The sequence below is a fragment of the Puma concolor genome, chromosome A1 (assembly GCF_028749965.1).
Source record: "Puma concolor isolate L17-30 chromosome A1, mPumCon1.1.hap2, whole genome shotgun sequence".
Lineage (NCBI taxonomy): Eukaryota > Metazoa > Chordata > Mammalia > Carnivora > Felidae > Puma > Puma concolor.
In genome coordinates, this window is record NC_141667.1 from 86,855,079 (window position 1) to 86,871,925 (window position 16,847).

The following is a 16,847-nucleotide window of genomic DNA, read 5'->3' on the forward strand; positions in this document are numbered from 1 at the left end:
CGCACTGGGGTTGTTTTTCACAAAGCTGCTCTTAAAGTGAGCTGGCAGCCTCCAGCCGCCCGTCTTTGTAAGGAGACCACTGAGACTAGCAGAATCGTGGAGCAGCAGCCTCTGTGCTGCCCTGACTTTTTAAGAAATCTCAATGAACTATTTGTAAAGAATCACTGATCTTGCCTGCAAGCTTTTTGCACGGCAGAGACATCGATCAGTGTTAGGTGAAGATCACATTTTATATGTGATCTTGACTTTTTTTGTCTTACATTATATTTTTATAGATTTTGTTATAAACATGGTGCTGGGAAAGGTGAAGAGTTTGACAATAAGCTTTGACTGTCTTAATGACAGCAATGTCCCTGTGTATTCTAGTGGGGATACAGTCTCAGGAAGGGTGAATTTAGAAGTTACTGGGGAAATCAGAGTAAAATCTCTTAAAATTCATGCAAGAGGACATGCGAAAGTACGCTGGACCGAGTCAAGAAACGCCGGCTCCAATACTGCCTATACACAGAATTACACTGAAGAAGTAGAATATTTCAACCATAAAGACATCTTAATTGGACACGAAAGAGGTAAGTTTTTATATTATACAGAAATCATTAGACCTTGATTTTCTTTGGAAAAGTACCTTTTCAATTTTCCTGAATTCGTGTTAATTCTACTCCTGGCCTAACACATAGCAGTTTGATAAAGATTAGCAAAGTTGGAAGATTGGGATTCTCCTTGACATTCATCGTGTGTTAAGCCGTAATGCATGCAGGCATCTGCAAAGTGACTGCAAACTGCACTTATTCAACTACCTCTGTCTATACCCGGCTTGGTCTGTGCCATACGCACTTGGAATACATTTCTATCTTACTTGTAAATTCTACTTAAATCTCATTCAATAATTTTACTAATAAGTTTTCAAATGAATTGCTAAAATCTGCAGTCCAGTATTCGATTTTTTTTCCCCTTGTACTCTGCAACCTTAGATCTTAAAAAACTAAGCTTCAGTGAAGAAATGGAGTAACATTTTTAAGTGGGTAAATAGGTGGTTTTCATTTTTAGTACTGACACGCAAAATATTTTAAAGAATTGATCGTTGTTCTTTGATAAAGGATTTCTGTGGCTTATTTTGACATATGGCATCAACACCCCACGTGTTTTTTCCCTATTCTTTCCAGATCCTTTATAAATTTACATCAAGCATTCTCTATTTTAAAGGATAGTGTCTATCATTATGATAGGTTTCAAATCAGTTTTAGAAGCCATTTCGGGTCAGTAATTTTCTTTTCCGAGTATGATGCCTAACTTTGGAACGTGCATTCAATGAAACCGGTGCCAGTCAAATGGAATTGAAAAGTATTCGGCACATTGGATTTGATTTTTGGTTAGAAAGGGAAGATGAAGGGTTGTCAAGGGGAGAAGGGGTCCTAAGATTTCCAATCTATTGTTTAAGTGGTTACATTGTGGAAATATAGGAGACTCTAAGCTTGTTTTTCTAAGTTTCCACCCTTTGTTAGAAGCGGTTCAATCCTGTTTCGGACCAGTTCTGGGGGGTGGTGAGGAGGGGCGCTTGTTCTGCTCTCAGCAGATTGGTTACACGCGTCAGGTGGTGGCGATGACTTAATTCCTAGCCCAAGAAGAATATAATGTTAAAACTGGTTATGTAATTTTATGCTTCTCCTTTTTCATGCAGTATTTAGTTCAAATGTTGACGATTTTGAAAAAGTACAGGACATCTTTACCTTTTTTAATATTAAAAAATATACATCCTTGAGGAAGTGCTAATTGAACTAAGGCAAGTGTCGAAATGAAGGATGCTTGGGAGTTACAGCATTTAACTCATTTTTTTTAATAGATTAAGATGAAATCAGTTCTTTGGTTGGGTTTTCACGGTTACACACAGGTCATTTGTATTCTGAAATAATTTCTAGTTAATCCTTCTGAGCAGTAAGACTGATGTTAAATGTAAATGCCTAATGACAGCTTTGGTATTTGTTGAGAAGCAGGCACACGAGTTTGTGTTTGAACCTTTCTGGACATTGCAGCTTTTTATCAAACGGTTAAGAAACAAAGGTTTTTAAGGAGCTGAGGTTTGCAGTGGGATAAAAGTAGAATAACGACTTATGGGGGCAAACGCAGTTTGATTAGTTACTCGATGATTTCACGGTAAAGAAAACTATGTACCCCGTACCCCAGCGAGATGCCCCTCAACCCCTGCAAGGCGCGGACGAGCTCTTAGCTGGAATAGTTTCAATGACTTAAAAGTGGGACCTCTCAAACTAGCCTGGTAACTGAGACCCCGCCCCGGGCGACCGGGGATAGGCGGAGCCGCGTTTGTTAGCCTGTTGCTAAGGCGATGCCAGGCTCTGATTGGATTGGGCGCGGGCGGGTGGGGAGAGTGGGCTCGCGCCGGTTGGGGCGAGGCTTGGAACCGGCGTGCGCCGGTAAAGGTCCCTCCAGAGTGGCCGCCCCCGCCCGTACTCGCATCCCTCCCCGAGCTTGTGGAGGCGCCGTGGTTCATGTCACGGAATGTTGTCGCCCCTCACCTCGGCTTGCTTGGGGACCCCGAAGAAAACGATCTTGGGTTTCAGCAGAGTAGAGGGGGAGAAGCTCCTGCTGGCCTTACAGGTGCCGAACGGCCCTGGGCGTAACTTCAGCTGACAATTCTATTCTGAAGGAACTTGGGTAGGCAGGGTTAGCAGGACCCCGTTTTCCTGTTCTCGGCTGGAAGATGTCAGCTGGCTTCTGTAAACGCTCATTCCCTGAGCTGAAACAAAGCGTGTTGTGGACCTATGCAGTCCCCAGACCGGCTACCTTGATTTGACCTGAGGGACAGACCGTAAAGGCTGGCCAGGAGAAGAGGGAAAAGTGCCACCGACAACGAAAGCTGGGGTCGGGGCCTTGGCGAGTATTCCCTGGCCCCTCCCCATTGTTTCCCGGGGACTATGCAGCCCTGCCCACCCCCCACCCCGCCCCAGTTTCCCTCACCGCAACTGTAAAGGTGTCAGGGTGGCCCGAGCCAGATCTAACCGGTCACCGGCTGGGGCGTGTAAAGCGGAAGCGCCGCTGTGCGGTCGCCCCGCCCCCAGTCCAGCAGGGTAGGCTGCGCGAACGCGAGCGCGAGCGCCGCGCGACGTATGCCGTATGTATAGCGGGTCGCGCGGGCGGCGGCGGCGCGCGGGCGGGCCGGCTGGGATCTGCTCGCGCCGGTTTAGGCCGGTCCTCTCCTGCTCCGGTCTAGTTCTTGATTGACAGCCCGGCACTTGTTTACCACGGCGCGGCCGCCGCAGCTCGCCTCAATGAGACTGCTGAGCTGGCACAAAAAGGGAGAGAGAAGGGAAGAAAAGGAGAGGGAGGCAAACTTTGGGCGCCTTCGAGGGGAACGAGTGTACATGGCCCCCAACTCACCAGCCAATTTTCAGTGCTGAAATTCTTTCAGAGGATTTGCACAGGGGACGAGGAAAATAGTACTGAGATATGAGGGAATCATCGTGGGTTTTGAATAAAAGTATCCACATATAGACGCGCTTTTTTCCTTTTCTCCCTTTGATGTAAGGGAAGCATCACGTTTTTTGTGTACCTTCGATACTTTTTGGTGAGGGAAAGTTAAATGATTTTACCAGTCTCGTCTCCTCTCGTGGTAAATGATGGTGTCCACACTAAAAAGTACGTTAATAATAAGACATTTATGTAATTATAATATTTAGAAGGCTAAGAAAAGTCATTTTAAGAATCCAGAATCCCCGCCCGTATTTTCATTAAGTATATTTATTATGGAGAAATTTTTAAAATAAGCTCTTTGGCCGAAAGAAATTGGTTATAAAATGAAAGGTCATTCATCTGGAAATTGGAAACAACCTAATTGGAGTTCATTTTTCAAGGATGTAGAACATGTTTCCCCGTAAGCAGGCAACCTTTAAAAGATCTTAAAGCTATTTAAGGGTTTTTTTAATATATGTATGCACATTTTTAGCTGTCGCTAGGACAAACTGAGTGTGGTCATCATTTTAGGGTCAATAAAGAATTTTTATTTTTAGCTTTGAAACTGACATTAAAATCACTGTTCCGTTTTTCTTTTTAACGTCAACATTTGACAAAGTTTTCTAATGGTTTTAGAATTATAACATTCATTTCATCTGTATCAAAACTGACAGACTTGAAAGGTTTACCCAGTTTTTATTATATGTCTCATAATAAGCTTAAATAAACCATTGGAGACCAAGATAACATCTTAGTGTGAAATTTGAGCTCTTCCTCTTTTTGTTGAGCATGTACTGTATTGGATGCAGATCCTGTAGAGTTGGCTCATATACCATTAAAATACTTGCCTTTGGGGTAGAAGTGTTAATTATCCCCATCTTACGGATGAGGCAACTGAAGTCTCAGGATTTGTATTTCACCCAGGGGAAGTAACCAAAGTAAGAATTGGCATTAAGACCTCTCAGACTACAAAGCTTGTGGCCTTAATTGTTATAGGAGTATCTTTAAAGTTATGCCACTGTGAGGAGTGTGCAAAGGTTTAACGTCAAGCTTTTTCTTTTTCTGTTTGTTTTAAGATGATGATAATTCCGAAGAAGGCTTCAACACTATTCATTCAGGAAGGCATGAATATGCATTCAGCTTCGAGCTTCCACAGACGTAAGTATTATAACAGGCATTCTTCATAAACCTCCATTCTTTTAAAATTAAAATTATTCTAAATTTAAATATTTTTAGTTTAAAAAAAAACCCTTTTCATTATTGAATGTTGCTAGAGGAAAACAATACACTGAAAGAAGTAGCTACTTTTTAATCTAGCCTGGCAAAATTATAGAAAGCAAAGCTCAATTCTTAGTACTTTGTCTCAAGATCTGTGAGGTTTTTAAAACTTGAATAGTATTTCACCTAACCTTGAGTGAATTAGAAGATTCTGCTCAAATAGTAACCATTTTATAAGTACTTTATTTATCATCAATTGGTACTAGCAGAAACATAGAACATATCAAGTCTTTTCTGCTAATGCTAACCAACAGCAGTAAACTAAAAAGATAAAAATAATTAGGAATAGATTAACTTTAGAAGTGATGTTCTTTAGATATGGATTCAGCTTCTGTGCAAAGAGCTGATTGAAAAGGTCCCAAAAGAGATACCATATGATCTGAACTTAAAAGGAAACACCCATCATGTACCTAAATATAAGGCTTGGAATATAGTATGGAAGAAGAAAAGAAAGTGGTTTATTCTTAACATAAAAATAGATCGTTAAAAAACAAATACTCCCCTCAATTTTTTAATATCTTTGATAATTCTAGTACTTGAGTTACATGCGAATAGTTCATAAATGGTATTTTTCAGAATATTCTATTTCCTCCATGCCCTAATCTACTTTTTAAGAGACATACTGCAAGTGTGAATATAATGCTAATACTGGGCCTGAATATTTCTCAGGGTGAAGGTAATTTAATATTTATATGTTTTTTAAAAATCTGTAAACCAAGGTCATTAACTTTTTTTAATGTTTATTTATTTATTTTGAGAGAAAAAGAGGGAGAGCGAATCCAAAGCAGGCTCTGCACTGTCGGCTCAGAGCCAGACATGGGGCTCAATCCCACAAACCGTGAGGTCTCGACCTGATCCAAAATCAAGAGTCAGATGTTTGACTGAGCCACCCAGGCACCCCAAATCAAGGTCATTTAAAATAAAGTCTGGAAGACTAACATAAATACTGCATTTTATTTTTCTGTGCTATACACATTAATACAGGAGTCTAAAATACAAAAATATCTGTAAAAACAACACTACTTCTCATGCTAATCTAAGTTAGCACTGTACCTTATACATAACTGAACCCTGGGCATTTTTCTAAGGAAATTATGAAAGAAGAAAAAAAAAAAAACTAAGCCTACCGAAATAAAACCTTCCACAATTAATAAAATTTGGGAGAATTGAAAAACACTTCTGATTTTCTTGACAGAGATTAACAGAAATGTTTCTTTTTCTTTTTAAACCTATAAAGTTAGAAAACCTGGCCAAAAAGAGTTAGAATATGAGTAAACTAGGAAATGGGAAACCAGCTTTTTAGAGTTTCAGTAGACCTATAAAATGCAAATTTTTTTTAATTATAACAAATGGCCTATGCCTTTTCTAGACCTTCTTAATTAGTTACTACAAAAAGAGATTTCTAGCCAGTGGGTAGAATTTCTTAATAGAAATACTTAAACCATTCTTAACTTCATTTTTAGATTAAACTTTTGATCTTTCAAGAATTGTTCATTTCCAAACTTGCATAATTTTGCCACCAGCATTAAAAGTAGCTTCTTCTTAGTTTAAAGGGATTGTATTCTTCTGGCTTTTTTAAGCAAAATTACTATAATATTAACTGTTAGCTATTGTCATTTGGAAAACAGAAGATTTTTTCCCCCAATGACTTATCCCTTTGGAAATTAAAAAAATTCTATGTTTGATACCTCATTGATAATAAACAGTGCCCTGTAGTAACACTTCTATATGCTGACCTGCTGTATAATTATTAAAAAGAGGTATAAAATTAATATATTGAACTTTATATTCTGCACAGACCACTTGCTACCTCATTCGAAGGCCGACATGGCAGTGTGCGCTATTGGGTGAAAGCCGAATTGCACAGGCCTTGGCTTCTACCAGTAAAATTAAAGAAGGAATTTACAGTCTTTGAGCATATAGATATCAACACTCCTTCATTACTGGTAAGAATTGACTGAATTCTTCATTCTTGTTTTCAGCATATAAATATTAAAGAATAATCACCTAAACTATGCAATACGTATAAATTTTAAATTGTGATTTATTTTAAAATTCATAACTATTTATTTTTTAATATTTATTTTAAAAATACAGTCAAGAGCACACAAATTAGCGAAAAGTATGCTCATATTTTCTGACATTGTAATAACTTCAGCATATGGTATGAAATAACTCTTACTCAAAAGATAACAACAACAAAAAATAGATCTGTTCCTTGGATAATTCTAGCAGAAGAGGAACAGTAGTATCAGTTATTATTATAAGACCATATCACTTACCATGAAAAGATCATAATCTAAAATTCGCATTGCATTCTTCCAACATAGGGATAGTTGTCAAATGTTGGGGAGATTTTGTCACTTTGATGAAAAAACAATTCCATTTTAAAAGCAATTCTTTTTAATTGCATTTTTCCACAAGATTCAAATTTGACTTTAAAAACTTTATTTGGTTTAAACAAATGATAACATCTTCAAGCAAATAACATTACAAATGAGAGTTTTCCTTTTTTCACATAATTAATTGATTGTTACCTTCTTAAAGAAAGATGTTAACATTTGGGATTATAACCAAACTGCTTTCTAAGCTGCCTTTTTTTTTTAAAGGCAGTTTATGTGGAAAGGGTTTTTTTGTTTGTTTGGATGGTTAGTTTTTAATTACTGTATATGTAAAACTTTGTTTATGGAATGTGATGTTAAACCTTGTACCCCTTTTTTTAATTGAATGGAAATTTATATATAAACAAAAATAATTGTATAATTCAGGAGCCATCAGTTAGGTTTTTTTTGAAGTACATTTGGATGCACTTAGAAAAAAAGCAACACTGCTTTTAATTTTAATTCTCCAAGAATTTGGGATTTTTATATTAAAACATTGTTACTGTCCCAATTTCATGCATTGATCTTTTTCTCTGAATTTATTTCTTACAGTCACCCCAAGCAGGCACAAAAGAAAAGACTCTCTGTTGCTGGTTCTGTACCTCAGGCCCAATATCCTTAAGTGCCAAAATCGAAAGGAAGGGCTATACCCCAGGTACGTATGAGATGGCTTCCCAAGGAAAACGATCCTTCATTTAGCTTTTATATATAAATTTATGGAATGTCTCTAAATGCAAACATAATATAGTATTCTTTAGTAAAGTAACTCAGTTTTCTTTCGTAAATTGGAATGTAGTGTCCGTTTTAAATAGCTACTGTAAATGAGTAGTTCTTTTTCATAATTCTAAATTACTTCCTGCTTTTGGGACAGTTTTTTGTCCATGTAGTCCATGTAGAGCAATGAACTTACATTTTAAGTTCTTAAGAATCCATTTTTGGGTTTGTTTTACCTTTTTCTGCTTTTTTAACAGTAGATACATATTTTTTTTCTCTAGGTGAATCAATTCAGATATTTGCTGAGATTGAAAACTGCTCTTCCCGAATGGTAGTGCCAAAGGCAGCCATTTACCAAACACAGGCCTTCTATGCCAAAGGGAAAATGAAGGAAGTAAAACAGCTTGTGGCTAACTTACGTGGGGAATCCTTATCATCTGGAAAGACAGATACCTGGAATGGAAAGTTGCTGAAAATTCCACCAGTTTCTCCCTCTATCCTCGACTGTAGCATAATTCGTGTGGAATATTCACTAATGGTATGTATAGAGTTAAGGGTTTGTTGTTGTTATTTAGTATTAAAGTCATGACGATATTATTTTGTCTTATATCCAGGATTTGATTTTTATATTCCATATATGATATATAAAAATATATGTAAATACTAAATTTGGTTTATAATTAATCGTTTACCTCACGTGTAAACGTACTATACAGTATTATACGTAACTAGAGAAAAATTTCTAGTATGTTTTACGTATATATAACTAAGAAACAAAGTAAATGAAGGCTTCAACATTAAAATTGGGTTATTAGTTTTTAAAAAAGAAATAATACTTGGAATTCTAAACCTAACATCTTTTTTCAATGTTTAGGTATATGTGGATATTCCTGGAGCTATGGATTTATTTCTTAATTTGCCACTTGTCATTGGTACCATTCCTCTACATCCATTTGGTAGCAGAACCTCAAGTGTAAGCAGTCAGTGTAGCATGAATATGAACTGGCTTGGTTTATCCCTACCTGAAAGACCTGAAGGTAATTTGATAATGCATGTTTAAGCTTAATTTCTTAATATTTTCAAGAACATAATTTTGCTTCTAATATTTTATAGATACACTTTTGTCTATACCTGCAGACAGTAGATGTGTCCCTAATGTTAGATTTAAAACCTATATCCCTGTAGTTTTGATCACAAAACAAAAAATTATTTTTTTTATCTTGACATTCTTTTTTAATATCTATTATTCTGTGTATTTTGACATGCATAAGAACATGCTGTTCGAATTGCGTGTATCTTTTTCCTTCAGCACCACCCAGCTATGCAGAAGTGGTAACAGAGGAACAAAGGCGGAACAATCTTGCACCAGTGAGTGCTTGTGATGACTTTGAGAGAGCGCTTCAAGGACCACTGTTTGCTTATATCCAGGAGTTTCGGTTCTTGCCTCCACCTCTTTATTCAGAGGTAAGCACTAGCTCCTCAAGTATGAAATAGGCTAGCTCTCCTGGGAAATACTATTGTAGACTTTTTTAAAAACGTAGTTCAGTTTTGATTAGCATCATATTAATAGAAAAATAATTTAAAACAACAGGATTAAGCATTAAATTATGGTTGTCCAGATTTAAATAAGTTTCATTCTTAACTTTAATAAGTAGGACTCATATTATTGGGGAAACAGGGATAGTGGTCCAGTCTCATGCTCACAGAATGTCAGTTAAAGGAATAATTCATTTTTTTAAGCTTATTTATATTTATTTTGAGAGAGAGAGAGAGCAAGCACATGCGGGGAAGGGGCAGAAAGAGAGCTTTACAGAGAATCCCAAGCAGGTTCTGCACTGTCAGCGCAGAGCCTGATACGGGGCTTGAACTCACAAACCATGACATCATGACCTGAGCCAAAATCAAGAGTCACATGCTCAACAGACTGAGTCAACCAGGCACCCCAGGATTAATTCATATTTTAAGCATCAATAGAAGTGGCATTTTGCAACCATAAATTAATTCAGTAGCTTTAATTCATCTTACTCATCAGCCTTTTCAAGTTTAATTCTTGCATATTTTAACAGTCATAGGGGAAAAGAACATGTGCAAAAACATGTTAAACATTTCTATTCATCTCCCATTGATGACCACCAAGCATGTAGGTGAATAAAACATGGCCCTTACTTGAGAGAAGCTCACAGACTAGTGAGAAGAACAAATTTAGAGATGAAATATTCCATAATAGTATGATAGGAATGCATGCAGTTCATTTGAGAACAGTTCATTAGGACTTGGGAATCAGGAAAGGCTTCCCTGAGAAGGTGATTATTAAGTCAGATCTTCAAAATAAGTAGTCCTCAAAAAGTAATATAGTCCAGGCAGGAAAAACAGCATGTGGAAGGCAAGGAGGCAGGGTAGAAAGCCAGCAATTTCGGGATACTTCAGAATATATCTTAATATATGTTTGAACAGGGGTGCCTGGGTGGCTTCGCTGACTTGGCTCAGGTCATGGTCTCACAGTTTGTGAGTTCGAGCCCCACGTCAGGCTCTGTGCTGACAGCTCAGCGCCTGGAGCCTGCTTCAGATTCTGTGTCTCCCTCTCTCTCTGCCCCTCCCTTGCTCGTGCTCTGTCTCTGTCTCTCAAAAATAAATACACATTAAAAATTTTTTTTAAAAATACATACATGTTTGAAGGGCTTTAAAGTTGCTCTTGATACCAGTATAATACCAAATAGTTTTGTAAATCACTGGAATCAACCTAATCCTTTTGGTTATCATAGTTTAGCAATTTTACTACGTATTATTACTCTCAAATAAGACATAATGGGATTGTTTCACTCTGCAAGAAATTGCTCCTTTTCTCCCATAACATCATTGCCAGAAGAGTGTGTTTTCCTTTGAATGTGGTTAATAGGAGATCCACTTTACTCATTGAAATGTAGAATATTTAGAATTTGTTTTTGTAAATTCTTATGGTTTTTCTATCCTACTATTCTATTTCATAAAATTTCCCTTACAATGTTAAAAATGTTCTCCCACTTACAGATTTTATTACATTTTTACACTGATGTTTCTGTCTTAAGTCAGTCACTACTGATTTGATCTGAGGCCTTCTGGCTGTACAACAGGCATTTTAAAAGAATGACAATCTAAGCAATTTGTAGTAAAATTCTACTTCCTTCTTTTAAAGTGAACTAAGATAATTAAGGGGATTTAAAAACTTTTAAAACCCTAAATTGGTTCAAAGTGTGATTTAATTAATAGCTGCATGGGGGGAGGAGTTCTAGATTGTATTACAGTGATTTTTTTTTTTTTTTTTTTTTGTCTCTTTTAAGTCATTAAAAGGTAGATGCTTTTTTTCCTCTAAAAATGTGTTTTACCTAAAGTTTCTGAGGCACTTTGGACTGTGCCACATTTAAATACAAGTAAAAATGGATGATGCCCAAACGATGTCTCACAAAAAGGAACGTATTAAAGGCAGCTATTTGCCTTCCTGTGTCAATTCTCTTTCTAGCTGAGAAACAGCTGAAATATACTCACGTTGCTTAAATGTATGTGCATATGAAAGTCACTGTAGAAATAGAGAAGGTGGGAAGACTGTAGAGCATTATGGGTTCAGCATTATTTCTTGATACACACTGTTTTTCTAGGCCCTCTGGGGTTTTACACAACTGCATTCTTCTCAAAGCCTAGAAAAGAGAGGAGTTGACTTTTTTGTAAAAGGATAAAAGGGATACTTCATAAAAGGAGATCATTGCTATGAAGATGTTTTCCATTGTGTATTTGAGTCTTCGTTCCTACTAAGTGCGGAGTAAAACACCATTCTCTGATAAAATTTCACCATTACCTTTTGGAAAAGAGAACTATTTGGGCATACCTTTATAAATTTTATTATTAACCTAGTAATTAAATCTAAGACACTTTATAGATAATACTAGTATCCTTTCTTCCCTTAAATGCTGCGTATGTTCTTTCTGATTAAATTCCTCAGTGGTACTCAAAATGTTAGTCATTAGCTGCATTTTTACTAGACCTTATCAAATAACTATTTTTTTTCACTTTTCTTTTTAGATTGATCCAAATCCTGATCAGTCAGCAGATGATAGACCATCCTGCCCCTCTCGTTGAAGGAACTGTGTTAGATCAACTTGATGTGGGTTCTGAACTGTATCTCTTCCCAGCTGAGGACAGAGAAGTATCTTGGAGACACGTTTTCAGAGGAAGTGGAATTGCTTTTGCCCAGAAAAATGGCAGATACATGAAACAACCAGTGATCATGCTTTAGAAGCCTACAGCAACATTCTGGGACTGCTCCAACATGCTTGAAGATCTAAGCTTTTCTCTTTTAAAACAGGCACATATTAAGAGCAGTCTTCTTAGCCTATGGTCATACGTGTCAAGACACCACGTTGTAAAGAGGGATGATTTCCTTCTTTTGATTTGAAAATTTGCACATGCTCAATGCTTACATTGTGCAGTTCCGATGTCACTACAGCTTTTTTTTTTTCCATTTATGCCAGACTCTTGATACTCTTTAAAAACTTGTTTGTGGTCAGCACAACAAGGAACAAAAGAAAGCTTTGAAAAAACTTTAACATGAAAAAAACGCACTGACTTTTTTTTTAATTTAATATAGCCTGGACTTTACCTGCGTATGCACATGCTCAGAAATGTCCTACTAGGCTGACCATGTATCACCTCTTCAGCTTGGATCCTATTGTGGATTTATTTACAAACATCAAATGCCTTCAAGCCAATCCTTCTTGCTGTATGTTTTGCAGCCTACTGTAGTAGATACGCAACAGATATGTGGGAAAAGAGATAAGAGGAGGAAGCTAATAAGAGACTTTGTCAAGATTGTATACCTTCTTGGTTTCTTTTAAGAATTTGTTGCCTTTCTACTATTACAGCAAAGCAGCATTTTGTTACTGACTGCCTAAAATCACTTAATCTCAGGTGAACGCATCACTTGCCAAACTGTTGGAATGCTATTTGTGTTTTGTTGCACTGTTGAGTTATTTTTTTGTTTTGTTTGTTTGGTTGGCTTTTTGGAGAGGGAAATTTGGAAAAGGGACATACACAAAAGTGATAACCCACCCACATTCCCTTTTTATCATTACATATAAGAAGAAACTAGCAGAGCTAAGAATGGAGTAAAGAAAGGCAGTATGGCAGGCACCAGCAAAGAGTTAAGGGCTTGTTGCTCTTAAAAATGATTGTTATTTTTATTATTTTAAGAGTATGAAAATTTTCCAGTCACTGGAAAGGAGGAGAAAGTGCATTTATTTTTGTACGGAGTTACTTAATTACCTCCAAAACACTATGTTGGAAATCATTTTTGCTGGTGCAAAGTGTTTTAATGAGCAGGAATATGTACACACACATACACACACACACACATACATATTAGAGAGTTCAATTTATATATTTCGTGTCCTGCTCAAGCTTCACAGAGCTTGAAAACCCAAGTTTATTCTAAAAGTGTATAACTTCAGAATTACAAGTATACTAGAATATGTGCTGGGATGATAACTGTTTTATATTTTTGTGGGATTTTTTTTAATGAAAGTATTTTTTCCATTACCTAAAGAACATTTTGCTAAACATGAGAAACAACTCACTTTGAGTATATATAGATAAGAGCAACCACATCAGTAAATTATAGTTTATATTAAAGATAATTTACAGTTGGCTCATAACAAATATACCAGCATTCATGATGACACTTAAAAACTGCATTTTCCAAGGTACCAAGTTTACCGATCGTCTTACTTTGGAAGGAATTCAGCTCTGATGTTTTTAATGAAAATCAGCATCTCTGATATTGCAACATACGTGTGAAATGGGTGTTACATCTATCCTGCCGTTTAACCCCACAGTTAATAAAGTGGCTGAAAATAATAGTAACTCTGGCTTGGTGCTTGACCTGGTTAAATACTGTCTTAAAGCTTCATACAAAACAAATAGGCTTTTCCATAAGTGGCCTTTAAGAAAACATGGAAGACAATTCATGTTTGAAAAATGCTGACAGGGTGAAGAAAGCCCAGCGTAAAAATGAATCGCGTTTTAGGTGATTCAGTAAAGGGTTTGGGCTCCCGTAGCAAACTAATACTAGATAATAAGGAAATGGGGGTGAAATATTTTTTTATTGTTGTTAAATCATTTTGTGAATGTCCCCCTCAAAAGAAGCTAATGGAATATTTGGCATAAAGGGCATTTGGTGGTTTTATTTTTGTTTGGGGGGGGGGTGTGTCTGAAAAATCCCTTTTCTTTTTTCTCTTATGTCTAACTAGGGAACAATTGTTGATATGCATAGCATTGGAATACTTAATCATCATATACTCTTATAAATAACACATGAAACAAGAATGACCAATATTCTAATAATTGGCACTGGGTCACAAAATAAAATGTGATTAAATTTTGAATCTATAAAACTTTATCAAATAAAGTTTTATTTTCCCCATTAAAAGTTATTTCTTTACTTATTTAGAGGCATTACTTTACTCTTTTCTAAATATTGGTCAATTCCTGACATAAGATGTGAGGTTCACAGTTGTATTCCAGTATTCAAGATAGATTCCTGATTTTTCAATTAGGAAAAGTAAAATCCAAAATGTTAGCAAAACAAAGTGCAATATTAAATGTTTGCTTTATAGATTATATTCTATGGCTGTTTGTAATTTCCCCCTTTTTTCCCCCGTTTTATTTGGTGCTGAATATGTCCTTGTAGGCTCTGTTTTAAGAAAACAATATGTGGGAAATGATTTAATTTTTCCTATTGCTCTTCCTTGTGGAAAATAAAGTGTTTTGTTTTTCTCTTTTTTGTAAAATTGTTTGGAGATTTATTTCAATCTTAATCATGTTAGTAATTCGTCATGCTTGCAAACATTAAGACTACAATTAAACCCTGTTTTAAGCCATGCTAGGTAAGAATAGTTTCTAGATATCAAAATCACTGAAGACTTACAGGAATTTTTAATACTACTTATTAGTGTTTGCCTTAATAATTCACCAAGTTACAGATTTTTTTTTTTTTATGAAACATAAGTTTGTTAAATAATTTCAAGTCCTCTATATGAACCAAACTTAACCAGGTAAAGTAGTTTCACTTTGAGGTACCAATTCCCTCTTGCTGTGAAGTATCTAAGTTTCTAGTACTTCAAGAGCACTTACATTTAAAAGGTGTATTAACTAACCTTACAAAAATATTTTTCCTAAATTTTAAAATAACAGTATTTTTCTTAATGTGTGAATTTTAGTGATTCATAACATTATAGGTACTTTGGGGATCACATTTAGAAAAAAAACAAGTATTTATACATACACAGATTAGCTATCAAGTTGTATATGATTGCCGCATATTCTCAAACATATGTACACATAAAAAGTGTTTTACAAAGAAGCGTTTAGACATTATACATTTATAATCAATTTTATGGAAATAAGAGCAAGGAGCACCTAGGTGACTCAGTCAGCTAAGTATCCTACTCTTGATTTCAGCTCAGGTCATGATCTCATGGTTCATGGGATCAAGCCCCAAGTCAGGCTCTGCACTGACAATGCCAAGCCTGCTTGGGATCCTCTCCCTCTTTCTGCCCCTCTGCACACTCTCTCTCTCTCTCTCTCTCTCTCTCTCTCTATCTCTCTCTTTCTCTCTCTCTCCTCTCAAAATAAATGAACATTAAAAAAAAAAAAAAAACCCTATCTACACAATGTCTAGACAATAAGGAATAAAAATGACTGAGAAGAGAGGAATAATAGCATGAAAAAGAGAGTTCTCTGTTTTGCTTTCTGTAACTTTAGATGTAGCCTTGAACAGGATGTGTGAATTTTAATGTCTTCATCCACAAAGTAGAAAGTAGCTATCCAAAGTCCCCTTCATCATTGAAGGTGCAAAGTTGTAATATGTTTTTAGGTAAAGAAATAATGCTCTAAGTCCATTACAACATTGGAAGTTAACCATGTTGCTTCTAAATTTGCATTAGAATACTTCGAGGCTGAGTTAAGTAAATGTCTCAAGTTATATACAATTAACTGACTGTTACTTGGCTTTGCTTTTGCATTGTCATCTATACTTAACCAAACCCTATCACTAATTAGGATTTACTGAATGACAAGCTCAGTATATTTATCAGGATTTTTTTCCTGTAACAGGAAGAAACTCAGACTAGCTTAAGAGGAAAAACAAAGTGTATTAACCAGTAATTCCAAGGATGAACTATATATATTAAGCACATTTGGATTCAAAAATCCAAATAATGCTCTGGAGACACACTCTTGTCTCTCATCTCTGTTAACTTACCCTTTTTCATATTTGCCTTATTCTTTCATTTCAGATGGGCCAGGAAAGATGACCCCAGCTTCTATAGCTCCTGGAAGAAAAGCCATCTGGACTCTCCAAATCACTTGTTAAGGGCGATTCTGATTGGCCAGTATCTGGGTCATGTCTCATGCCACATAGAATGGGTTGCCCAATAAAAAGAAATCTGTTTCCAGAAGAAAGGAGAAAAGAGGTTACTATATATTCTTGCTATTTCAAGTGTTGTCCAAACCAACAGCAATGGCGTCACCTATGAGTGCATTAGAAAAGCAGAATATCAAGGTCTACCGCAGAATACTGACCCAAAATTCCTGTTTACATGGTTCTCAGGTAATCTGTAAGTACAGTAAAATTTAAGACGCTGTGTTGTGCACCAAAGAGACAAAGACAAAACAGGCAACTTTGTTTTCAGGAGTCCCAAGCTGTAACTGAGTTGAGGATTTGGAGTACTTGATAAGTGAAAAATAAATGTGGCATTTTAAATCTCAAAGCCTGTTTATGGCTTGATATTTTTGAGATATAACTTTTTAACTATAATAATTGGTGGCAATTACACCTCCAGAATTCCTATATCAACAACAGTATTTCTCACAACATCCATATCTGAATGATGAAATATTTTGCCTTTTTATGTCTTGATTTCAAAATCAATAGGAGATACATTTTTCAATACATGAGAGAAAAACTTACTGATAAAATTAATT

General features: G+C 36.2%; 1 protein-coding gene and 1 long non-coding RNA gene across 4 annotated transcripts in view; one reads left to right on the forward strand and one right to left on the reverse strand.

Annotated features, from left to right (window-relative positions):
* The window catches only part of LOC147584282 (uncharacterized), a 108,124-nt gene extending 105,036 nt beyond the window's left edge, over positions 1–3,088 (reverse strand). The window contains exon 1 of the long non-coding RNA XR_015248043.1: positions 2,974–3,088. This is a non-coding gene — a long non-coding RNA (uncharacterized LOC147584282). The remainder of the gene's footprint in view (positions 1–2,973) is intronic.
* ARRDC3 (arrestin domain containing 3) lies at positions 43–14,653 on the forward strand. Of its 3 annotated transcripts, none has more exons than XR_015248029.1 (8): positions 43–569; positions 4,542–4,623; positions 6,542–6,689; positions 7,677–7,779; positions 8,120–8,376; positions 8,713–8,875; positions 9,110–9,302; positions 11,892–14,653. XR_015248029.1 is itself a non-coding variant. In XM_025924675.2 (8 exons), exons 1-8 carry the CDS (start codon positions 290–292, stop codon positions 11,946–11,948), a joined length of 1,245 nt encoding a protein of 414 aa, XP_025780460.1. In that variant the 5' UTR covers positions 44–289; the 3' UTR covers positions 11,949–14,653. The 3 variants fall into 3 exon arrangements, 2 of the variants coding, with proteins under 2 accessions (XP_025780460.1, XP_086552904.1); XM_025924675.2 differs by having other exon boundaries at positions 44–569; positions 9,148–9,302; XM_086696778.1 differs by lacking the exon at positions 6,542–6,689 and having other exon boundaries at positions 512–569; positions 9,148–9,302.
* The last annotated feature ends 2,194 nt before the right edge of the window (positions 14,654–16,847 follow it).

Excerpts from the sequence above, each read along its gene's own strand:
- ARRDC3 (XM_025924675.2), top strand. The coding sequence starts at position 290 with ATGGTGCTGGGAAAGGTGAAGAGTTTGACAATAAGCTTTGACTGTCTT. Across the intron at positions 570-4,541 it reads CTTAATTGGACACGAAAGAG|ATGATGATAATTCCGAAGAA; the intron begins GTAAGTTTTTAT and ends GTTTGTTTTAAG. Across the intron at positions 6,690-7,676 it reads TCAACACTCCTTCATTACTG|TCACCCCAAGCAGGCACAAA; the intron begins GTAAGAATTGAC and ends TATTTCTTACAG.